This window comes from Artemia sp. Qi Xiang Cuo, chromosome 16 (genome assembly GCF_049724085.1).
Source record: "Artemia sp. Qi Xiang Cuo chromosome 16, ASM4972408v1, whole genome shotgun sequence".
Classification (NCBI taxonomy): Eukaryota; Metazoa; Arthropoda; class Branchiopoda; order Anostraca; family Artemiidae; genus Artemia; species Artemia sp. Qi Xiang Cuo.
This window is the reverse complement of record NC_142809.1, coordinates 33,352,319-33,378,265: the sequence shown is the minus strand read 5'-3', so window position 1 is coordinate 33,378,265 and position 25,947 is coordinate 33,352,319. Positions and strand designations below refer to the sequence as shown.

General features: G+C 33.3%; 1 protein-coding gene and 3 pseudogenes across 1 annotated transcript in view; 2 read left to right on the top strand and 2 right to left on the bottom strand.

Annotated features, from left to right (window-relative positions):
* Nucleotides 1-25,947, top strand: part of sud1 (Prolyl 3-hydroxylase sud1) — a 54,541-nt gene that overhangs the window by 11,785 nt on the left and 16,809 nt on the right. Inside the window, exons 4-5 of the mRNA XM_089102209.1 lie at nucleotides 20,960-21,051; nucleotides 22,583-22,711. Coding sequence (XP_088958335.1) covers nucleotides 20,960-21,051; nucleotides 22,583-22,711 — 221 coding nt within the window. The remainder of the gene's footprint in view (nucleotides 1-20,959; nucleotides 21,052-22,582; nucleotides 22,712-25,947) is intronic.
* On the bottom strand, nucleotides 5,120-6,169 carry LOC148942812 (uncharacterized; annotated as a pseudogene).
* On the bottom strand, nucleotides 13,005-17,402 carry LOC148942811 (uncharacterized; annotated as a pseudogene).
* Nucleotides 18,430-19,488, top strand: LOC148942810 (uncharacterized; annotated as a pseudogene).

The following is a 25,947-nucleotide window of genomic DNA, read 5'->3' as shown; positions in this document are numbered from 1 at the left end:
TGTGCCTTTCATTTATGTTATTTTTCTGTGTTCATGGCTGTATAATTGGCTTTAAAATACACTTATTTGTCTATCTGTCTAATATGCAGAATAATTGTACCAAACACATTTTGCAGGCAGACCCGCTATACTTTTTTGCCCCCCTCCCCTAATGTGCAAACCTATAGCCCAAATTTATTTCTAAAGTAACGAAGGAACTAACGAAACGGTTTGTTCTTGAGTTTTACACAGCGTAGACTTAAGTAAGCGGCGCATAATACACAAGTACCAAAAATCCTTCCCCCTACGGAAATTAATAAAATAAAACTCAAATAAATTCTGAAAATTTGGAAAGCCTCATTTTCCACGGGGGGTATTTTTCGGAGGGGGGCTGTGATAAACGCCGGCCACCCTTGACTATATGAGTTAAAATGCATGAACGCATTCCGCTGTTTGGACCGCTAAAAAAAATTTCACTGCAAATATATAAATGACCCTGGTCCAAGGGAGTTACCACATTCGAAACATTTTTAATCACTTAGACTTATAATACTTTTGATGGTCATGAGACTCACAACAAAACCCAGATCCAAAACCGATCTGAAACTTCGAATGTTTTTGGCGATTGAAAAAAAAGAAGAAAAAAAATTCAGATCTGCTATGTGTTTTTGTCACTTCTTTCCATGCGAAAAAGTGACATTTCCTTGTTGCATAAGATGGGAGACTGTGAATCTTCTATATGGTGTTTTCGGCTATAATGATCTCAATGAGGCAGTTTGATCCGACACCATTTTTGAGGAATTTCAGGCTATATTTCGAATTTTCTATAAATTTCTTTTTTGCGATAAATTTTTACCATTAGATTGGTATAGATGGTAATTACCATCCCTGAATCAGCTTCAAATGGCAGTATTTTATTTAACCACAAAAGGCACTAGATATAGCAACTTCCTTTCAAGTGAGCCCTTAAACAGCTCTCTATGTTATTCTAGTTCCCCACTTGCAGTAATAAAAAAAAAGAGGACAGATCAGTGCTACCCCTGCAAAAAAAATTTCTTGTTGCTGAAGCCAGTGGGGCCGTAAGCTCCCTGTATATGATTGTTGGCAATGGCTATTCCAATGATTTACTTTTGTTTCGATCCGACACCATTTTCGATGGTTTTCAGGTTATATTTCGAAATTCCCATAGATTAGTTTTCAAAATATCATTATACTATCAGGGCTAATGGAGATAATAGATACCATTCCTAAATCAACAATAAATGGCAAATTTTTCTCACAAGTCAGTTTTTTTACGCGTTTTTTAATTTTTGGCTGCTATGTTCCGTGGTTCGTTCTTCACCAGATTGCAGCTATAGCATATTTTTGTGTTCGTAGAATATTTGTAAATATTCCTGTTATGACAATACTTGCTCATATACTTTTATTTTTGTTTCTAATAAAACCTTCCTCCAAAGGTAAACAAACACAAGGCAGAAGGAAAATTGAGCTGGAACTGAATGCGTCATATCAACCTTAAGTTAAGATAACTGACGTCATAACTAGAAGGAAATAATTTGCACAATAGGAAACAATGATCATTTCTTCGATTTTCAAATTTCTGTTTGGCGCAAAAGCATCTTATTTAAATTTTACATGCTGATTGGTTGTATGCTCATCGATTAGTTGTAGCAGATAATAAATAATATCAACTTTATATTATGGTATCATAAATGACATATTGTTTGATAGAACATTAGGACAGATGTTTTAGAGAGATTAAAAACTGATAAGATTTAAAATGTCCTACTTTATATATGCTGATGATAGTTTAAGAAATCATGATCAAAAGTGGCTGAAAAAATATCAAATGATAGAGATATTTAAGACTATTCACAAAGATGTTAGCACTCCTAAGGGTGAAGATCTGTTGTTACATACGCCTATCGTACATTCTCCGGGATACGAAACAGTCTATACTCCCAGTGAAGTATTAAACATGGATACAGAAAATCTGTTCAAGTCTCCTGATACAAACAACATAATGTTGGATGCATTTGAGGCTATTGACAAACACAATGACATTCCAAATGTCGGAAATACGTTGCCGCCTTATACTGCACATCCTTCACGATGCAGAGCATTCGATACTTCCAATCAAATGGCAAGCGTCTATTCAGGAAATGGTACAAATGATGGGCCTTTTAAGTGTTCGGACAGAGACAGCGTAGTTCTAAAACAAAAGAACTTATCACCTTCCCTTTCATATTTCCAAGAATGCAAGTCAAGTGGCACTCCCATGACAACATTGGATCTAAAACGTGTTGTGCAAGATGAGCCGCTCAATTTGTCGTGCAAAACACAATCAATGAAAAATGCATCTTTAAACCCTCTTATATGCCATCGTTGTCCCGAAAAATCTGAACATTACATTCAGAAAAAATGTTTTTTGCCAAGTGCAGCCAAACCATGGTTATATCAGTAACTGTAGCCTATTAAAAAGATTCATGACCTTCTGTAGCCGAAATTTAAGAAGAAGAAAAAACAGGCTTTTAAAGAAGCTGGCTACTGACAAATATTTCCCCTCTAATGCTAACTTGATAATATTACTTTTTATCCTAACTCAACACCAATTTAAAAAAAAATGTTTGACCGAAATTCAGTCAAAGAATTTTTTTTGAACGACTTCAAACTTATATGTATGGGCAAAGAAAACTTCAATCTTAAAACAAGTTAGGGTGGAGGCATGGGCTCCTGAAAAATGAACCAAAAAATGTATTTCAACAAACGGCTGAAAGACTTCATTCCTAAGTCTATTTCCCTAGAGAATCCCAAACGTTAAGAAAAATAGGCTAGGGGCACAAACCTAATTAGGTTAAGATACGGCTTTGGAAAGATCCAAAGCATCGTTTTTCCCAATGGCTTCTAATCCGGAAAGTCCTTTGGAAAAGGGGAACCTTATGGACAAAAGAAATGTTTAATGTCTGGGCCCGTATGTCAAGGATAAGTGGGTTTTTTTTTGATCGACCTGGAACCCTCATTGAAAGCAGAGAGGGATGAGGTATTTTATCTCCTGGATTCCCCCCTCCTCCTAGACTTTTCTATGTTCAGTTGCCTTAATTATCAAAAAATTCATGCAGCAAAAACAATTCCCAGCGGTAATAACATTTTGAAAAACATAGTTTGTGGATTAGCATCGCTTAAGTTCGTTTGATTATTATTCATTTTTATTTTTGTTTGTTTTAGGTTTCATTCATTATGGTAAAACCTGCTATTTCTAAGCGACACTTACTTTGTGTTTGATATTGACGAAGACCACACTGCCTTTCCATATCACACAAACACAACTTAAAAACAATAGGGAAATTTTTTTTTCCAAGACAGTGCAATTTAAATCGATGAATCTTTCGGCCCTATGTCCAAGGGCCGTCTTCAGCCCAACACTAAAGAAAAAATATATATATAAAAAGCTTACATTAAAATACGAATTTTAAAACTAAAAATGCTTTTAAAAAAACTTTTAAAACAGCCCTAGCATCCTTACTTCAACAAAGTTCAACCAGAACTGATAAATAAAATGATGAGAGAGAATGAATTCATTCAAACGAAATAAAGTAAAATTATTAACTGCAAGTTTTCAAAGCTAATCTTGCTTTTTTAGAAGCTAGTCTTACAGGCCTTTTTGTAACGGGTTCAATACTATTGTCAATTGGTTTAATAAAATATTTTGTTAGATCATTTTCAATTAAATTTGAGCATAAAGAATTCAGTGAATATTCTCCTAAGTCCCTATTTAAGGAAATATTTTTATTTATTTTGAGCCTAATTTCGATTGATTCCTGGACTACCTGTTATATCCCCAAATCACGACTAATGAGAAAAGATTTTTCAAAAAGTATTGTGTGGCGGGGATTATCAAATATATGGATAGCTAAAGGAGGATCAAAGGAGTTATTAGAATTATTAGCAATTAACGCTTTGTCTATGTCTTTTTTATGCTGGTGTATCCGTTTTTCTAGATTCTGATGAGTTCTGCCAACGTAGTAATTGCCACAATCGCATGGTATTTGATAAACCCCTCCTTGGCGAGTAACTGGGGTTTTATCTTTACCGGAGTTTAAGAAATCTGTGATTTTAAAATTGTTGGTGAAAACTAAATACAGATTGTATTTTGTGCAAATATTTTTTATTTTTGTGGTGATTCTTGGGATGTACGGAAGATAGATTATATTAGAGGGTTTTTCCGGAGCCTCACATTGTGAAATATCGTTGAATTTATGAAAATGTCTTTTTAGTCTATGGTTAATCGTATTATTGACAAAAGAAATGGGGTATCCGTTGCCAAAAAGAATATCTCTCATAAAATTTATTTCTGCTTTTATGTATGAATCGGAGCAAATGTTCAGGGCACGGTCAATAAGAGAAGTTACACCTGCTTTTTTAAATTGTGGGGGTGATTTGAATTAAAATAAAGATATCTAGTGTTTTGTGTTGGTTTTTTATAGATAGTGAAGTCAAAATTATTAGCATTACGGATAATTAGCACATCTAAAAATGGTAGTTTATTTTAAGATTCAATTTCTAGGGTAGATTGTAAATTTCTAACATGAGTATTCAGATTATATAGGAAACCCCGAAGTCCAATTTCTCCATACTTCAAAAGTAAATTTATTTCATCTAAGTAACGACACTAATAAAAATGTTTAAAAGAATACAAATTTAATACCAAATTTTCCAGGTTCTTAACATAAATATTAGTAATACGGCCAGATAAAGTTGCTCTCATTGGTAACCTATTTATTCGTTGATAAAAGGAATTACTAACCTGAAAATACATTGAAAACTTATTACAGATTTTATCAAGATTAAATAAAACTTCACCATCAATCCCTGTCGCTGATTCTTCGATTGTGATAATTTTCTTCTATTTTGGTTTTTAATAATTGCTCAGAAGTAGCCACATCTATATTCGTGTACATGGAAACAATATCAAAACTGCTAATTATTGTGTTTTATGAAATACTTGTGTTATTAAGTTTTTTAACCAAATCTGCCGAATTACTGATGTAGGAATTTTGTGAATACAGTAAAGGTTTGAAAGCTGTACAAAGCCATTTTCCAATATTGGAAGCGGGGGCTTTAGTACATGCTATGTTAGGTCTTAGGGGAATACCTTGTTTATGCAGTTTTGGTAAGCCGTAAAATTTTGGACAGAAACTACCACGGGGGTAAAATTTGTTGTATAATTGTGGTGTGATTTTCCCATTCTGTTTTAGCTGTTTTAATTCATTTATAATATTATTAGTAAATTGATCAGTAGGATCATGAGTGATCGGCTTATGTTTACTTGTGTAATTTAAAATTGAAAATATTTTTTTTTCATAGTACATAGTATCACTGAAAACAAATGAGTTGGCTTTGTCTTCTGTGGTTATTATAATATATGGGTATTTTCGGTGGTTAGATAATATTTTTATGTCATGCACATTGTTTTATGGGAAATTGGTAGGAGACTTAGCCTTTTTTTGGCTATTATAAAGGGTATTTATGAGACAAGACCTAACTTCATCAGGGTTTGAAACAGATGGGTAGTATTTATGCAAAGCAGACTCTAAAGAGGAAACTATATCCGCCATGGGAACCTGTTTCGGCAGAAAAGAGAATTTTGGACCTTTTTCCAGTGTTTCGATTTCCTGGGTTTCAAATGTTCTAGAAGAGAGGTTAACCATACCGGGTCCAGGAGTGAATCTTGGAGAATACGGTTTCTCATCGAAGATTCCTCTCTCAATTTTTCCAATTTTGTATAAAGTCGTTCCTTTGACAAGCCAAAATCATGAGGAAACAAATTCCTTTCTAATCTAACAACTTGAGAAAAATCAACAGTGGACAGGTTTTCAAACAAAAAACTTTCGAGAGATTTTCTTTTTGAGGAAATGATATGTCTTTTTTGCTTTTTGTCCTTAATAATATGGACTAAGGATATTAATTGTAGTGTATGAGCAAATTTCCTTTCTTTCTGGGTATTTAGATGTAGATTATATCTTAAAAACTTGGGAGTAAGATTTTTGTTTCTGCAGGATTCTAAAATATTTTTTTGAGTAAAAATATTTATATGTTGTTTAACTAAGCAAATAAAATAAAAAATATCATAGGTCAACTGCTCCCCATAAGCTAGACGCAAATATTGACGAAGACCACACTGCCTTTCCATATCAAAGAAACACAACGTAAAAACAATAGGGAATTTTTTTTTTCAAGACAGTGCAATTTAAATCGGTGAATATTTCGGCCCTATGTCCAAGGGCCGTCTTCAGCACAACATTAAAGAAAAAATATATATAAAAACAAACCTACATTAAAATACGAAGTTTAAAACTAAAAATGCTTTTAAAAAAACGCCTTTAAAAAACCTTTAGAACAGCCCCAGTATCCTTACTTCAACAAAGTTCAACCAGGACTGATAAATAAAATGATGAGAGAGGATGAATTCATTCAAACGAAATAAAATGAAATTATTAACTGCAAGTTTTCAAAGCTAATATTGCTTTTTTAGCAGCTAGTCTTAAAGGCCTTTTTTTAACGGGTTCAATACTATTGTCAATTGGTTTAATAAATTATTTTGTTAGATCATTTTCAATTAAATTTGAGTATAAAGAATTCAGTGAATATTCTCCTAAGTTCCTATTTGAGGAAATATTTTTATTTATTTTGAGCCTAATTTCGATTGATTCACGGACCACCTGTTTTATCCCCAAATCACGACTAATGAGAGAAGATTTTTCAAAAAGTATTGTGTGGCTGGGATTATCAAATATATGGCTATCTAAAGCAGAATCAAAGGAGTTATTAGAATTATTAGCAATTAACGCTTTGTTTATGTATTCTTTATTCTGGTGTATCCGTTTTTCTAGATTCTGATTAGTTTTGCCAACGTAGTAATTGCCACAATCGCATGGTATTTGATAAACCCCTCTTTGGCGAGTAACTATGGTTTTATCTTTACCGGGGTTTAAGAAATTTGTGATTTTTAAATTATTGGTGAATACTAAATACAGATTGTTTTTTGTGCAAATATTTTTTATTTTTGTGGTGATTCTTGGGATGTACGGAAGATAGATTATATTAGAGGGTTTTTCCGGAGCCTCACATTGTGAAATATCGTTGAATTTACGAAAATGTCTTTTTAGTCTATGGTTAATCGTATTATTGACAAAAGGAATTGGGTATCCGTTGCCAAAAAGAATATCTCTCATAAAATTTATTTCTGCTTTTATGTATAAATCGGAGCAAATGTTCAGGGCACGATCAATGAGAGAAGTTACAACTGCTCTTTTAACTTGTGGGGGGTGATTTGAATTAAAATGAAGATATCTATTGTTTTGTGTTTGTTTTCTATAGATAGTGAAGTCAAAATTATTAGCATTACGAATAATTAGCACATCTAAAAATTGTAGTTTATTTTCAAATTCAATTTCTATGGTAAATTGCAAATCTCTAACATAAGTAATCAGATTATTTAGAAAACTCCGAATTTCAATTTCCCCATAATTCTAAAGTGAAATTACGTCATCCATATGACAACCCCCATAGACATGTTTTAACAAAAAGAATTTAATGCCCAATTTTCAAGGTTCTCGACATAAATAATAGCCAGTAGGCCGGATAGAGCTGCTCCCATTCGTAACCCATTTATTTATTGATAAAAAGAATCAAGACACTGAAAATACATTGAAAACTTGCTACAAAATTTAACTAGATTAAAGAAGACTTCACCAGCAATTTCCGTCACTGATTCTTTGATTGTGACAATTTTATTATAGTTGGGTTTTTAATAATTGCAGATAGTTAGCACTATATATATTCGTGTACACGGAAACAATATCAATACTACTAATTATTGTGTTTTCTGAAATACTTGTGTTATTAAGTTTTTTAACCAAATCTGCCGAATTACTGATGTAGGAATTTTGTGAATACAGTAAAGGTTTGAAAGCTGTGCAAAGCCATTTTCCAATATTGAAAGCGGAGACTTTAGTAAATGCTACGATAGGTCTTAGGGGAATACCTTGTTTATGCAGTTTTGGTAAGCCGTAAAATTTTGGACAGAAACTACCACGGGGGTAAAATTTGTTGTATAATTGTGGTGTGATTTTACCATTCTGTTTTAGCTGTTTTAATTCATTTATAATATTATTAGTAAATTGATCAGTAGGATCATGAGTGATCGGTTTATATGTACTTGTGTCTTGTTGTTGTTGTTGTTGTTTTTGTTTAGTTGACGTTTGAACGAATCAACCGCTCGTATACGTGCGATCCTCTATTAAATCTTGGGTCAATGGAGCCACGTCACATTGAATCACACAAATATATGTTTGGCACAGGCCACGTCAACACTTAACTATCATGGGGTTGTACTAAGACGTTGTACAGAGTGTTCTTATTTAAAACACTGACATCTTTTTTCACATCGCATTCTGCTATGGTCAAATAACATATCTAATAAAAAAAAAAAAAAAAAAAAATTAAATACAAATATTATAGAACTTTATGCAAATTACAATTTTTTATATACTTAGTCAATAAGGATATAGCCTTTCTATGGGCCCACTTAGGGGACTTAGCATGATCAGGGATTGCTCTCATTGTAAATGCACTGAAATACTTTAAAATTAAACTTCTAAATACATTTCTTTGTACATCATATTTCCTACATTTCATTAGGATATGTCTAACATCATCATACTCATTACAGATATCACAGTACGGAGAGTCAGCTCTACCCCACTTATGCAAAACTGAACGGGTTTTGGTAAGACCTGTCCTCAATCTGAAAATACTAGCAACAACAAATTTATTATCATGTACTAGTCCATCACGTGGTGGCCTATAATAATAAAGCTCTAAAATTGGGTTTATACAATTTCTAATGTGCTCATTTCTCTCTCTATCACATAATACATTATAAATACATGTTATATATTAACTTTGTGTAGGTTTTACAAATACTCTCTGGCCATTTCAAATATCCCGCATAGCCATATTATTAGTATATTCATTTCCAGCATTTCCAACAGGTGCTGGGACCCACACCAAAAATATATCATTCCCCATACATTCTAATGATCTAAAAATTTGATGAATACTATAAACTATATCATGACAAGGGTCATGCTTATTCATCAGGTACTTAAGGGCTGATGCAGAGTCAGAACAAATCATCCATCTCTGTGCATGTCCATATGACTTTATAAAATCTAAAGCCTTATACAAATCTATCATCTCAATTGAAAAAATAGATAGGCTACTTGGTAACTTGAAACTACATGAAATTGACATACTGGGAATAACTACTGCACAGCCGGCACCCTTATCTGACTTAGAACCATCAGTAAAGATTTGTATATGGTCTCTTAAATGGTCAGTCTGTCTAAACCAGTCATGTTTTAAAGTCACATTATCCTCATTACCACGGTCAGATATAGGGAAGTACACATTATCCTTTATTTCACATGGTTTATTTAATACACTATCCTCAAAGACAATCTCATTAATTGGTGTTATATTTGGGCACTCATTAGAAAGTATATTAAAACATCTAAAGAAAGCAGGAATATTCTTGGTCTTCAATCTAATATCTCTATTGTAGTTTCTTATTATTTCTATGTTAATAAGATCATCATCTAGACTAGTCTTCTTAGCGAAATACTTCACAAGTAACTTATCACGTCGTAATGTAATGGTATTCACCCCCAACTCAATCATCATTGCAGGAACAGGGGTACTATTTAGGCAGCCTAAGGATCGCCTAAGAGCACTATGATAAGCTACATCTAACTTTTTTAAATTCTTCTTACTAGTATCTCCATATATAAAGGTGCCATAATCAAACTTACTAACAATAACAGCCTTTATAATTTTACTAAGGCACTTATAAGAAGCGCCCCTTTTCCTAGGCACATTACATTTATAAGGTTTAACCTACTCTTTATATTACCAAGTAAATACTCTATATGTCTCAACCAAGTCATTTTATCATCCAAAATTAGTCCTAGGTAACAAAAAGAATCATCCACCCTAATAACCTGATTTTGAAGATTCACCTGTGGTATTAGAGTATTATTACTTTTTGAGAAAAGCATACCAACTGTTTTCTCAGGTGATAATATCTCAGGATCATATTATTCTCTCTACACCATTGTTGTACGTTATTCAATGCTTTTTGTATCACTGACAGTAGATGATGGGGTATTTTTCCAGTTGTTACTAGTGCAATATCATCTGCATATATATATGTTTTGCAGCCAAGGACAGTTGAGAGGTCCAAGTCACAGCAATAAATAATAAACAATATGGGCTTAACACACCTCCCTGAGGTAGTCCCATGTCAGTTTTAATCTGAAAATCTGTACTATATCCTCCAGCAGATACTCTAACCTCACGATTCCTCAAAAAGCTAGAGATCCAATTGATATACTCTATAGGAATACCAATCTCCTCTGCTTTCTTTAACAGCTTGGCCACATCAACTCGGTTAATTGCAGACTTCATGTCTAAAAAGACAGCCAATGTATCCTTCCTGCATCTGAAGCCCTGTTTTATTTGGTTCTCAAGTCTAACTAGGCAGTCAGTTGTGCTCCGGTTTGGAAGAAAACCAAACTGCTCTTTCTGAGCAGATTTTATTACAACCTCAAGAATTCTATTTTTTATCAAGTGTTCTAGTAATTTACAGAGGCAGGATGTAAGAGAAATGGGTCTATATGAATCTGGGCTAGAAGATTCCTTTCCTGTTTTAGGTATTGGGATAATGGATGTATTTCTCCACTCCTTGGGAGTATACCCCTCTTTAACAGACTTGTTAAAAAGAATCAGAAGTGTTTTTTTGGCTTCCTCTGGTAAATTTTTTAGCATTTGGTTATGTATTTGATCAGGACCAGTTGCTCCTGTTTTGATTTTCTTTAAAGCATTTTCAAGTTCTTCCAGAGTGAAGTCTTCCATTGGAGGGTGGTTTATCTTTTCAATAATTGTATTGCTTAGTGTTTGATGAGGGTATATTTGATCACTTTTCAAAAAATTTTCTAGGAGGATCTTCATTTTATCCTCTGGAGCTGTGAACTCCCTGCCATCCTTTTTGAGTAGGGCAGGAAGTTTTTGGGGATTTTTTTGGCCAATATAGATTTTAAAATTTCGCCACATATCTTTTATAGTTGTATTATTTGAAAATTTTTCCTCAATTAGTTTCTTCCAGGCCTCTCTTGTTTCTTGAAGGATAGTTTTTTTAGGGCTGCAGTGGCCCTATTCATCTCTATTTTAGTACTTATTGTTGGATTTCTTGCATATTGGTTTTTAGCTTCTTTTTTTTCCAGCCAAGCTTTTTCACAGTTAGTATTACATCCTGGAATGGAGTTTCTTTTTGTTTTTTTATGCTTACAAAAACCAAAAATATATTCACTAGTTTTCACTAGTAAATTTGTAATTTGTTCATTCATTAAATCAACTGGATAATCAGGTGAAATTTTTTGGATTTTAGAGGCAATGGTACTTTGCCAGCTTGGCCATTTGCTATTACAGAATTTCCACATTTTTGTTCTCTGGAATTCTGGGGAATCTATGCATTCCTCTAGTTCCACTATAACTGGAAGACGATCAGAATCTACTGTGCCAGCTAGCTGGACGTGATGATTTACAGCTAATGAAAAAGAAACAAGTGTTAAATCTAGAGTAGAGTACTTACCATTAGTTACGTTTAGCCTAGTGCCCAGATCACATGGTGTAATAAGGCAGATGTTACTTTCAGGCTCCAAGATATAGTCAGCAAAGGCAAGAGATTGTTGGTCCTGTTGTGATGTTGTGATATCCCACATTTTATTATGAAGGTTGAAATCACCTCCTATAAATTTGTCACTTTCACATAGGTCATTGATCTTTTTAAATTGACTCACATCAAAATCCACTGTTGCTCTATTATAATAATTAACAAAAGATAACCATCTATTGTCATCCAGTTTGACATTCACAAATCGAACCTCATTTTTACCTGTAAAGGGCACTTGTATCTTCCTGAAGGGTATATTTTCTCTTACCAGTGTCAGATGACCTCCTCCTTTTTTTCCTTCTCTATCCCACCGTACAGGATGAAAGCCTGGAAATTTTGGTGTTTTATTTTCATTAGTTAGTAGAGTCTCTTGGAGGAGCACCAGATCAGGTTTACCTCTTATTATTAAAGTATTTATAAGAGCAGTTTTAGTTTTCCCCATTCCTCGTGTGTTTAGTTGCAGATAACCATCTATTGTCATCCAGTTTGACATTCACAAATCCAACCTCATTTTTACCTGTAAAGGGCACTTGTATCTTCCTGAAGGGTATATTTTCTCTTACCAGTGTCAGATGACCTCCTCCTTTTTTTCCTTCTCTATCCCACCGTACAGGATGAAAGCCTGGAAATTTTGGTGTTTTATTTTCATTAGTTAGTAGAGTCTCTTGGAGGAGCACCAGGTCAGGTTCACCTCTTATTATTAAAGTATTCATAAGAGCAGTTTTAGTTTTTCCCAGTCCTCGTGTGTTTAGTTGCAGGACCTTCATGTTTTATTGATGTGCTTCCCCTTCTTTAGATTTTTTCCTTTGCCTGGTGAGTTCTCTTTGTCAGGGGATGTGCGGGCTCTTTTTACCATTTTAGTCTCACTCTGTTCTATATCTGTATGGTCATTGCTTGCAGAATTTTTAGTTGCCCCAGGGACAAGGTCAAGAACTTCATCTAGGACCCTAGTAAAATTTCTTACTATTCCTATTTTTTCTGAAGTTTTGGGTAGCATATCGATCAATGACTCACATATAGTAGTAAGAAGAGAGGCAACTGAGGTGAGGCATTTTTCTAATTTATCCACTCTAGTGCTTTGTTCCATCAAGCTAGTGCTCTGTTTTAGTTCATTAGTTTTTTCTTTAGGGACATTAAATGGCTTGTTGAGGGAACTGTTATCTTATTAACTTGACACACTGCTTCCTTATAAGTCATATTTTTTGTGTAAGCTATTTTAAGAGCTTCTGTTCTCTCATGATAATGGAGACATTGTTTGCTGTTTGCAGAGTGTGGACCCTTGCAGTTTTGCACACACTAGTGTTTGCTCTTCAGGTTTCTTATTTTTCTCAGGGCTTTCATTTAGATTATGCTTTCCAGAGCAAAGAAGGCATCTTTCACAAGCCCAGCAGTTTAAAGCAGTATGTCCAAAGTTTTGGCACTTATAGCATCTCAGAGCAGGGGGTATATATTGTTTTACACTAAAAAGTGCTCCCCATGTTGATATTCTTTTTGGGAATTTTACTTCTTCTTGGTATTCTACTATAAGTCTATAAACACTTTCTTTATTTTCTTGCAAAGTATCTCTCTTTTCCATGAAACTGATTTCACTTACCTCTGGGTTGTTTTCTATTTCACTCTTTATTTCCTCTTTGTCAGCAAAACCCTTTGGGATAAATACTATACCTCTTTTATTTTTCACTTGTTTTGCATTTCTGATGTCTTTTCTTTCAAATCGAAGAACTACATTTTCTACTTTAAGGTCATTGAGGGCTAGTAAATTTACTGCCATTTCTTCACTATTGGCTAATATTTCAATACTACCACCAGGACCTGGGCGCTGACTAATCACTCAATAATGACCCTTACACTCATGGTTTCTAAATTCCTTTGTCAAGTATCTACCTAAAAATATTCTAGCTGTCCTAGGGATGGTTGACTCTCTATTATCAATAAAACCCTTAGCTAGTATATGCAAGTCATTGTCATTTTAGTCTGAGTGCCTGAGCACAAGTCATGAGTCTGATTACCATAGCAAAAACCCCTTCCTGAACAGTTGTTCAGAGTCATGTGTGGTACAGGAGGCTCCTCCTCCATCCCCACCTATCAAAATTACCAGGTAGCCTAGTCTAGTCTATATATCCTAGAAAAATCAAAAACAACTACACTTACTACCTACTTAATATACAATAAACTTAAAAGACACTTTTTTCAACTTGACAGCAGATAAATAAAATCAAAAATTTGGTCTAAGCAGTAAAAACATTCAAAAATATAAAATGCCTTTTCACTCTGACCAATCGTCTTTTCTTCCCCCTACTTGTGTCTTTTAAAAGTGAAAAGATTTTGTTGTCATAGTCTGCCGTATCCATGACAACGAGTGAGTTGCTTTTGTCTGCTTTGGTTATTATAATAGATGGGTCTTTGTGGAGGTTAGATAATATTTTTATGTCGTGCAAATTTTTTCGTGTGAAAGTGGTAGGAGACTTAGCCTTTTTTGGCTATTATAAAGGGTATTTATGAGACAAGACTTAACTTCATCAGGGTTTGAAACGGATGGGTAGTATGTATGCAAAGCAGACTCTAAAGAGGAGACTTTATCCACCACGGGAACCTGTTTCGGCAGAAAAGAGAATTTTGGACCTTTTTCCTGTGTTTCGATTTCCTGGGTTTCAAATGTTCTAGAAGAGAGGTTAACCATACCGGGTCCAGGAGTGAATCTTGGAGAATAAATACGGTTTCTCATCGAAGATTCCTCTCTCAATTTTTCCAATTTTGTATAAAGTTGTTCCTTTTGACAAGCGAAAATCATGGCTAAACAAATTCCCTTCTAATCTAACAACTTGAGAAAAATCAACAGTGGACAGGTTTTCAAACAAAAAATTTTCGAGAGATCCTCTTTTTGAGGAAATGATATGTCTTTTTTGCTTTTTGTCCTTAATAATATGAACTAAGGATTTTAATTGTAGTGTATGAGCGAATTTCCCTTCTTTCTCGGTATTTAGATGTAGTTTATATCTTAAAGACTTTGGAATAAGATTTTCGTTTCTGCAGGATTCTAAAAAATTATGTTGATTAATAATATTTGCATGTTTTTTACCTAAACTAATAAAATAAAAAATATCATAGGTCAACTGCTCCCCATAAGCTAGACGCAAATATTGACGAAGACCACGCTGCCTTTCCATATCAAACAAATACAACTTAAAAATAACAGGGACATTTTTTTTTCCAAGACAGAGCACTTTAAATCGGTGAGTATGTCGGCCCTATGCCCAAGGGCCGTCTTCAGCACTCCATTAAAGAAAAAATACATATAAAAACAATACAGCATTAGAATACTAGATTTAAAACTAAAAATGCTTTTAAAAAAACGCATTTAAAAAAACCTTTAAAACAGCCCCAGTATCCTTACTTCAACGAAGTTCAACCAGGACTGATAAATAAAATGATGAGAGAGGATGAATTCATTCAAACGAAATAAAATGAAATTATTAACTACAAGTTTTCAAAGCGAATCCTGCTTTTTTAGCAGCTAGTCTTAAAGGCCTTTTTGTAACGGGTTCAATACTATTGTCAATTGGTTTAATAAATTATTTTGTTAGATCATTTTTAATTAAATTTGAGTATAAAGAACTCAGTGAATATTCTCCTAAGTTCCTATTTAAGGAAATATTTTTATTTATTTTGAGCCTAATTTTGATTGATTCCTGGACCACCTGTTTTATCCCCAAATCACTACTAATGAGAGAAGATTTTTCAAATAGTATTGTGTGGCGGGGATTATAAAATATATGGTTAGTTAAAGGAGGATCAAAGGAGTTATTAGAATTATTAGCAGTTAGCGCTTTGTCTATGTCTTTTTTATGCTGGTGTATCCGTTTTTCTAGATTCTGATGAGTTCTGCCAACGTAGTAATTGCCACAATCGCATGGTATTTGATAAACCCCTCTTTGGCGAGTAACTGGGGTTTTATCTTTACCGGAGTTTAAGAAATTTGTGATTTTAAAATTATTGGTGAAAACTAAATACAGATTGTTTTTTGTGCAAATATTTTTTTTATTTTTGTGGTGATTCTTGGGATGTACGGAAGATAGATTATATTAGAGGGTTTTTCCGGAGCCTCACATTGTGAAATATCGTTGAATTTATGAAAATGTCTTTTTAGTCTATGGTTAATCGTATTATTGACAAAAGAAATGGGGTATCCGTTGCCAAAAAGAATATCTCTCATAAAATTTATTTCTGCTTTTATGTATGAATCGGAGCAAATGTTCAGGGCACGATCAATGAGAGAAGTTACAACTGCTCTTTTAACATGTGGGGGGTGATTTGAATTAAAATGAAGATATGTATTGTTTTGTGTTGGTTTTCTATAGATAGTGAAGTCAAAATTATTAGCATTACGGATAATTAGCACATCTAAAAATGGTAGTTTTTTTCAAATTCAATTTCTAGGGTAAACTGCAAATTTCTATCATAAGTATTAAGATGATCTAGGAAACCCCGAAGTTCAGTTTCCCCATAATTTCAAAGTGAAATTACGTCATCCATGTAACGACCCCAATAGACATGTTTTAAAAAATAAGAATTTAATGCCCAATTTTCAAGGGTCTCGACATAAATATTAGCCAGTAGGCCGGATAGAGCTGCTCCCATTGGTAACCCATTTATTTGTTGATAAAAAGAATCACGAAACTGAAAATACATTGAAAACTTATTATAGATTTTAACAAGATTAAATAAAACTTCACCATCAATCCCTGTCACTGAGTCTTTGATTAAGTGACAATTTTCTTCTATTTTGGTTTTTAATAATTGCTCAGAAGTAGCCACATCTATATTCGTGTACATGGAAACAATATCAAAACTACTAATTATTGTGTTTTCTGAAATACTTGTGTTATTAAGTTTTTTAACCAAATCTGCCGAATTACTGATGTAGGAATTTTGTGTATACAGTAAAGGTTTGAAAGCTGTGCAAAGCCATTTTCCAATATTGGACGCGGGGACTTTAGTACATGCTACGATAGGTCTTAGGGGAATACCTTGTTTATGCAGTTTTGGTAAGCCGTAAAATTTTGGACAGAAACTACCACGGGGGTAAAATTTGTTGTATAATTGTGGTGTGAATTTCCCATTCTGTTTTAGCTGTTTTAATTCATTTATAATATTATTAGTAAATTTATCAGTAGGATCATGAGTGATCGGTTTATATGTACTTGTGTCTTTTAAAAGTGAAAAGATTTTGTTGTCATAGTCTGCCGTATCCATGACAACGAGTGAATTGCTTTTGTCTGCTTTGGTTATTATAATAGATGGGTCTTTGCGGATGTTATATCATATTTTTATGTCGTGTAAATTTTTTTGTGTGAAAGTGGTAGGAGACTTAGCCCTTTTTTTTGGCTATTTATAAAGGGTATTTATGAGACAAGACCTAACTTCATCAGAGTTAGCGACAGATGGGTAGTATTTATGCAAAGGCATGCTCTAAAGAGGAGACTATATCCGCCACGGGAACCTGTTTCGGCAGAAAAGAGAATTTTGGACCTTTTTCCAGTGTTTCGATTTCCTGGGTTTCAAATGTTCTAGAAGAGAGGTTAACAATACCGGGTCCAGGAGTGAATCTTGGAGAATAAATACGGTTTCTCATCGAAGATTCCTCTCTCAATTTTTCAATTTTGTATAAAGTCGTTCCTTTTGACAAGCGAAAATCATGGCTAAACACATTACCTTCTAATCTAACAACTTAAGAAATATCAACAGTGGACAAGTTTTCAAACAAAAAATTTTCGAGAGATCCTCTTTCTGAGGAAATGATATGTCTTTTTTGCTTTTTGTCCTTAATAGTATGAACTAAGGTTATTAAGTGTAGTGTATGAGCGAATTTCCCTTCTTTCTCTGTATTTAGACGTAGATTATATCTTAAAGACTTTGGAGTAAGATTTTCGTTTCTGCATGATTCTAAAAATTTTTTAATGATTAACAATATTTGCATGTTTTTTACCTAAACTAATAAAATAAAAAATATCATAGGTCAACTGCTCCCCATAAGCTAGACGCAAATATTGACGAAGACTACACTGCCTTTCCATATCAAACAATCACAACTTAAAAACAATAGGGAAATTTTTTTCCAAGACAGAGCAATTTAAATCGGTGAATATTTCGGCCCTATGTCCAAGGGCCGTCTTCAGCACTACATTAAAGAAAAAATATATATAAAAACAAACCTACATTAAAATACAAAGTTTAAGACTAAAAATGCTTTTAAAAAAAACGCTTTTAAAAAACCATTAGAACAGCCCCAGTATCCTTACTTCAACAAAGTTCAACCAGGACTGATAAATAAAATGATGAGAGAGGACGAAGTCAGTCAAACGAAATAAAATGAAATTATTAACTGCAAGTTTTCAAAGCTAATCTTGCTTTTTTAGCAGCTAGTCTTACAGGCCTTTTTGTAACGGGTTCAATACTATTGTCAATTTGGTTTAATAAAATATTTTGTTAGATCATTTTTAATTAAATTTGAGTATAAAGAATTCAGTGAATGTTCTCCTAAGTCCCTATTTAAGGAATTTTTTTTTCTATCCGGCCTACTGGCTAATATTTATGTCGAGAACCTTGAAAATTGGGCATTAAATTCTTATTTTTTAAAACATGTCTATTGGGGTCGTTACATGGATGACGTAATTTCACTTTGGAATTATGGGGAAACTGAACTTCGTGGTTTCCTAGATCATCTTAATACTTATGATAGAAATTTGCAGTTTACCCTAGAAATTAAATTTGAAAATAAACTACCATTTTGAGATGTGCTAATTATCCGTAATGCTAATAATTTTGACTTCACTATCTATAGAAAACCAACACAAAACTATAGATATCTTCATTTTAATTCAAATCACCCCCCACAAGTTAAAAGAGCAGTTGTAACTTCTCTCATTGATCGTGCACTGAACATTTGCTCCGATTCATACATAAAAGCAGAAATAAATTTTATGAGAGATATTCTTTTTGGCAACGGATACTCCATTCCTTTTGTCAATAATACGATTAACCATAGACTAAAAAGACATTTTCGTAAATTCAACGATATTTCATAATGTGAGGCTCCGGAAAAACCCTCTAATATAATCTATCTACCGTACATCCCAAGAATCACCACAAAAATAAAAAATATTTGCACAAAAAACAATCTGTATTTAGTTTTCACCAATAATTTTAAAATCACAAATTTCTTAAACTCCGGTAATGATAAAACCCCAGTTACTCGCCAAAGAGGGGTTTATCAAATACCATGCGATTGTGGCAATTACTACGTTGGCAGAACTCATCAGAATCTAGAAAAACGGATACACCAGCATAAAAAATACATAGACAAAGCGTTAATTGCTAATAATTCTAATAACTCCTTTGATTCTGCTTTAGCTAGCCATATATTTGATAATCCCAGCCACAAAATACTTTTTGAAAAATCTTCTCTCATTAGTCGTGATTTGGGGATAAAACAGGTAGTCCGGGAATCAATCGAAATTAAGTTCAAAATAAATAAAAACATTTCCTTAAATAAGGAGTTATGAGAGTATTTACTGAATTCTTTATGTTCAAATGTTATCAAAAATGATCTAACCAAATATTTTATCACACCAATTAACAGTAGTATTGAACCCGTTACAAAACGGCCTTTAAAATTAGCTGCTAAAAAAGCAAGATTAGCTCTGAAAACTTGCAGTTAATAATTTTATATTATTTCGTTTGAATGACTTCATCCTCTCTCATCATTTTATTTATCAGTCCTGGTTGAACTTCGTTGAAGTAAGGATACTGGGGCTGTTTTAAAGGGTTTTTTTAAAAGCGTTTTTTAAAAGCATTTTTAGTGTTAAACTTCGTATTTTAATGTAAGTTTGTTTTTATATATATATTTTTTCTTTAATGTTGTGCTGAAGACGGCCCTTGGACATAGGGCCGAAATATTCACCGATTTAAATTGCACTGTCTTGGAAAAAAAAATTTCCCTATTGTTTTTTTGTTGTGTTTGTTTGTTTGTGTTTGATTGTTTGAAATTTTAACGCCGCTCTTTACTTTTCTTTGAAGTTTTTTTTTTGGGGGGGGGATGTTTTAAAGTTAATATTAAATAAAGTCTTACAAATGGTAAAACCAGTAATCGCTAACACCCATTGAATAGGTATAATAACCATTAAATTAGCACTAAAATCAAATTTTATTTCACGTGAAGTTTCAAGCTGTTAAAACTTCTTAATAATTATCCAATTTTCGGCAAATGACATTTGTTTTTCTTGACGGGTGAAAGCGTCAATATTTTAAATGACGCCCCCTGTAAAATGTTACTTATTTAGTTTCTGCAAGGAAAAAGCTTGGATTTTGGTTTAAACCTTTCTGAAGTACTCTTGTAGTTTTTTTTTTTCTTTTTTTTTTTTAACTAGTCTGGTAACTACCAGCCAGTCAATGCTAATCAGGAAGCCTTGACACTGTGATATAAAGCAAGTAACAACTTCCCCAGTGAGTGGATACTTTTACAATTAAGTTGGTCAGTGAGTTTTGGGATGTTGTCGTTGTTGTTTAGTTGACGCTCAAGCAAATCAACCGCTCATACGTGCAATCCTCTGTTAAATCATGAACTTTGAATGAAACCACGCCAGTTTGAAAATTACACAAATGAAAATTTGGCACTGGCCACATCAATGCTTAAAATATCATGCTGTTATACTAAGACGTTGTACAGAGTGTTCTTACTTAAATCATTGACATTGGTCTAAAAACATAACTCAAATTTAAAAAACGGCTAAATTTAAGAAAAAATAGTTTTGGGACGCTCACAAGAGAGCTTTTTTCCCCCTTTTTGCTGCTTAAAGGCGAGCAACTATATCTCATCATAGAAATCGCATGGTCAGTAGGTCTCATCTAAAGATGATAAATTTTATGCCTAGTTGGGTAGTTATCTGTGTTTTGGCTCATGGTACCGGAATAGTGTTGGAGCTTTCAGCCAGTTTCTAATTTTTTGCCAATCCTCATAAACAATATAATGCTACATTTATTATTTCTTTCCTCTGTTTTATGGCTGTCGTTTTACAAGCTCTTTGGCTAGTCGTATTAACATTAAAGACCGGAAATAAAAGTATTTAAGTCAGCTGGACAATAAGTTATAAAATATCCAGATTGTATAATCAATATTATTTTATGTTATAGAACACGGAGATCCAGTTAAAATTGTAAAGAGAATCATACCAAAGAAGAATACCTTAGTTCTGTTTGAAGTAACACCCATTTCACATCATCAAGTAAGTTTCTTCTCTAGCAAATGAAAAGCACGTCGAACAAATTACAGAATCTAGTAGCAACCTTTATAGTGCGGAATGATGAGCACAGAGTAAGAAAAAAGGGGTACAATCTGTGGAAATGTAAATATAAAGAAATTATTCGGTCATTCATATGCTCAAATCACTAGCTTCAAACCTTTTACCAGTTTTTTTTTATGATTTTTTTTCTTTGTTTTGCTATTGCTTACCGTGCAATAATTCAAGCTTATAGATGTGATCTAGTGATAACAAATAATCAAAGCGAAATTAAAATATTACAATGAGTAACTTTTAATTGAGACAGCGGAAAACTAGAAAAAAAACATATACTAATAAAATCCAAATGTTTCGGCTTCAAATCCGTAAGCCTTTATCAACGGAAAAAAATGACTAAACAGTTGAGACATACTAAAAATAACATATGAAAAGATGAGAGGAAACCCTATACAAAAAAAAATGGAAAACGGAAAAAAAAGCATGGTTATAGATTGTGTCTTAGCTAAAAGTCTGACCCGTTATTGTATCTTCATTTATTTTTATTACAATGGAGAGGTTGATAAAGCGATTCATCTAATTTGATGAAATCCTGGATGGTGGAAGAAAAGAATATACCACAAAGGCTAGGGATGCGTTCCAAAAGTGCGTTCCAATAAGCAATTGTTATTACCTTCATACTACAATGGCTCCGAACTACAAGCTAAACCAATTTTATCTTCATCAAGAAGTGTTAACCATCTAATCCTTTCTGCACTTATATCACAAAGAATTGACCAACTTGCTTTATTATCTGAAGTTTGGAACTCAAATAATAAAAAGCAATTGGTTATTGTTACTGAGAATAATTTCATTTTAAAACCCAACCTACAAACGTGATCTAGTATTACAGAAGAAAAGAAAATGCTTTGTAGCACCTATTTATTTTTGATTACGTTATTCTATGTAGGGTAATATTAATTTAAGTTTAATCATAAAGGGACAATCACAAGTAAACAGCGCCGAACTTGCATTTCGCGACAAAAAAAAGCGTACGGCTCAAAAATGATAATTAAAATCATTATGAAATTTAAAAGTACAACGAAATAACTATCAAATTGTGTAACAATTTTATAAAAACAGCAAAGAAAGTGAGTGAGAAATGTGGAAAAATATTAAAATAGAAGAGGTAAAAAATGGCTACGGGCTCTTCGAGCTGTTTCTTTATTATTCGGGATGAAACAGGGCTTTTATTATATGAGCTAATTTGCACGTAAGGTGGATTTTTTCTATATTTTTTCAGTTTTTTTCTTTGAAATTTGCAATTTTTAATAATAACATTAAAAAGGCTGTTAGACAAATTTATATGATTTCACCAATTGTCTTGGTATTTTGGGATTGAAATTGCTTGATAAGTTACTTGAAAATTTTGTATTATATAGTTGTTAATCATTAAATCAACTATCAACTGTGCAACTCAATCACATCAACTGTTCGGTTTAAGGATTAAAAATGACCTTCTACGGTTCTCTCTTTTTAGGTAAGTGAAGTCTTATCAGATAAGGTAAGACTGTCTGTTAGTGGATGGTTCCATGGATCGTCGCTTCCTAGGCCGCCATTACGTTTAGAAAAACCGTGTCAACTCAAGAAACCTGAAATCCTTGAACAGGTATTACCTTAACCTACAGTAATTAAGTCTGTTAAAAGAACATTGTTATAGGGTATATGGGGGTGAGTGAGTCAGTTCTCCGGTCTAGTTTGCTTTTAATTTTTTTTTTTTTTTTTTTTTTTTTATTGGTTTTTTTTTTTTTTGGGTTGATGGATAGAGAAGGACAAGGTCTAACATGTTGAATGCTGAGAATTGATGAGTTGATAAAGAGTAGGGGTGGTATAGTCGCTTATTAGTGGTTTTTATATGATAGTCCTTTTTTGTTGTTTTTAGGCCTAGTTGCGCTAGTAATCTCCTGTACAAGCTTAGCTTCTGGATTTTGTTATTTTTGGAAGATGAATAAATTCTAACTATATATATAAAAAAAAATGTTATTTTGAATCCATGACGTTTTTTGTGTAACATTTTTATTTATGGTTTTGAAGCCAATGAAGACTTTGACGATTAAAGGTTTTTTATCATGGAAGACAAGTGCTAAAGCTGTGTCTCAATGGACATTAATTTGTACCTTTCCTGTTAACAGATCGACTCTCGTGAAAATCACTTTCATTGGTTAATGTATGAGAAATAGATAATAAGAATTTGACTCCTTTGACATTTTTAGTATGTTAAAAATCATTATGCAAACTACTAAATGTAATGTTTTTGTTTTGTTGTTATTATTTCACTTTTGTGCTAAAGACATTAACATAAAATCTACAATTTAAAAAAAAGAAAATTTTTTCTTCATATGGTTCATTAGAGTCGGGTGAGACCTAATGGCATGTCTAAGCTTATTATAGAAGCAGATGTAAGCTGTAAAAGTGATTTTCAAATTCCTCCATTGGGAACTTTATTGAGGTTCCTCTTTAAATGTAGTGTGAAATTTGGCTCGTGGCTTAAACTTTCAGGATCTATTACTGTAAGAAATTCTTTGTGAAGTGAGTTTATATATGAGCAGATACAGATCATTTATTCTCCTTACCTTTCACAACTCTGTGTTCCTATATCGATATTTTTCATTTGAAACCTTAAAGAATCATTGGTCGTCTGTAATAATATAATTTACTGGTAAAAGAATTATAAATCCTGTGAAGATCCAACACTTGCACATATACAGGATTATTGTTTTGGAGGGGGGAGTCCGGTAAAATTGTCAGAAGAATGTTAATTGTTTGAACTTCTTACGTTCTAGTTTAAGTGCAATGTTTATTCTAGTTTAATTAAACATTAACTATACATTTTTTTTTCGTACATTATGTAAGAATAAAAAATCTACTTAAGAGAAGTAACGCGGATTACTTCTTCATATTCTGTCAGTCATTCTCAGTGCTGTGTAAGAAGATAATTTCTATATTTTTTTTTTAATCTGTGCGAAACTATGCCTTAAAAATGTCCAACATATTCATGAAAAGTGTTTTTTCATTATTAAATGTCTGATCATGGGCACCAAGACCCGCACCAGATCTTTGTCATATGCATCATCTCATGGTCGCAGCGATAGCTACAAATGATTAAACAACAAGCCATGGCCCATAGTAACCAAAACCTGTATTTGTATTATTTCAATTAATCTTAATATTAAAATTTTTTTGTGAAAGCAAATTTATGGGAATTTTGAAAAGAGCCGGGAACCCCTCAAAAATAGCGTATGGTCAGGATGAAAGTGTGCCGTTGAAGTTAGCATGGTCGAAAACCCTTCACAGGAGAATTAAGTCCCCCCCCCCTATTCTGAATAACATCGAACAAACGTTTTTGGATGGGAAGCACTGATGTGTCTTTCTTTTTTCGTTTTTTTTTTGTATGTTATCCTTTGGGTGATTGTATCGAACCAGTCTTCATAGAATGTTGATAGAGGGTTTATTTAAAAGGAAATCACTGTGTTTAGTGAACTCTTCTAAGTAACAAAAGAGGCAAAAAATATTTCGAGCAAAGCTATTTTTGCCCAAAGACGTTTTAAATGCTGGAAAATGAATATTCTATGGTAGCCAATCGATTTTTATGCTCTTGAACCCTAAACAAGATTTTTTGAACACTCCCCTCCATCTTCTCGACAAACCGCAACAAAGCGGCATTTTCTTCCATTTTGTTCCGCAAAACATCAACGTTTGCTCAATTGGATCAAAATGCTGGTGACTGCAAATTCTAAGATAGTGTATCTATTTTTCTTGGCCCAGAACCCTCATTGGGGGTTTGGGTCTTGTATCTTGAAAAAGGGGAAAATCACTTATTTGCATTGTTAGCATGCATCTCGTTATTTATACCTACTTTTTTTCTTTTTTGTCATGGCTTGTAAGCTACCACAGGGATGGGTGCCCATATGAGGGGGCAAAGGGGGGCTCCAGCCCCCCCCCCTCCCTGGCTGAATGATGCTGCCTTATATTTTATATTTTTGTTTTGAGATTTCTGTTATACAGCAACAGAAGGGCCAATTAGACCAGATAAGCGCTCCCCCCCCCGAAAATTCAGCTTATGGGCGCCAATGACCACAGGATAGCAGACAGATGTTTATTGGCTCATTCAAAGGCTACTGGCTTTCTAACTTTCTTTTATAAGCACGCCTTAATGACTCTATCATTAAGTGCCATTTGACACCTTCTAGACTGGACGAACTGAGAAGTATGATAGGGATACAATCATAATATCCTTGATCGAAAATCCTTAACCGGAAGCTTACAATCACCCCTCTTGTATGCTCTCATTCCAAGCCCCCTCATTGAGCGAGATTAAAGAAAAACATAAATCTTTTTATAAGCTTAAGTGTGTGCATCTAAAAAGATAAAAACGAGCAAAAATTAATTGTAAAAAAAAGTAAAACTTTTCACATAATTTGCTTGGCAGATTATGCACATATCTTCAAAGTTAGCTTAAATATACTGACCCGCGATATTTTCCGTATCTATAGAATTTGAAAATCTTTGAAGCAATAATCTTTGCTCGTTTTAAGTTTCAACTTCGCTCTTTGCTTTTGTAAGGAAAACTTCATTTTTTTAAATCAATTTTTCGTATGATACTAGAGTCTCTGTGAATTTGCCTACTCCTACCCGCAACCCTCCTTATGTGCCAGGCTTTATTAAATGGTTTTAATTCTATTGAAGATATTAGTATCTCTTAATACATTTATATTCATTTGAATTATTGCCATTATTCATCTTTTTCTTCTCTTTTTTCTTGTTGATGAAGGCTTGAAGCCGGACGTGAAGCAAACATTTTTTTTAAATGTATGGGAGAGTCAAATTTAACGAATTGATCTCCAC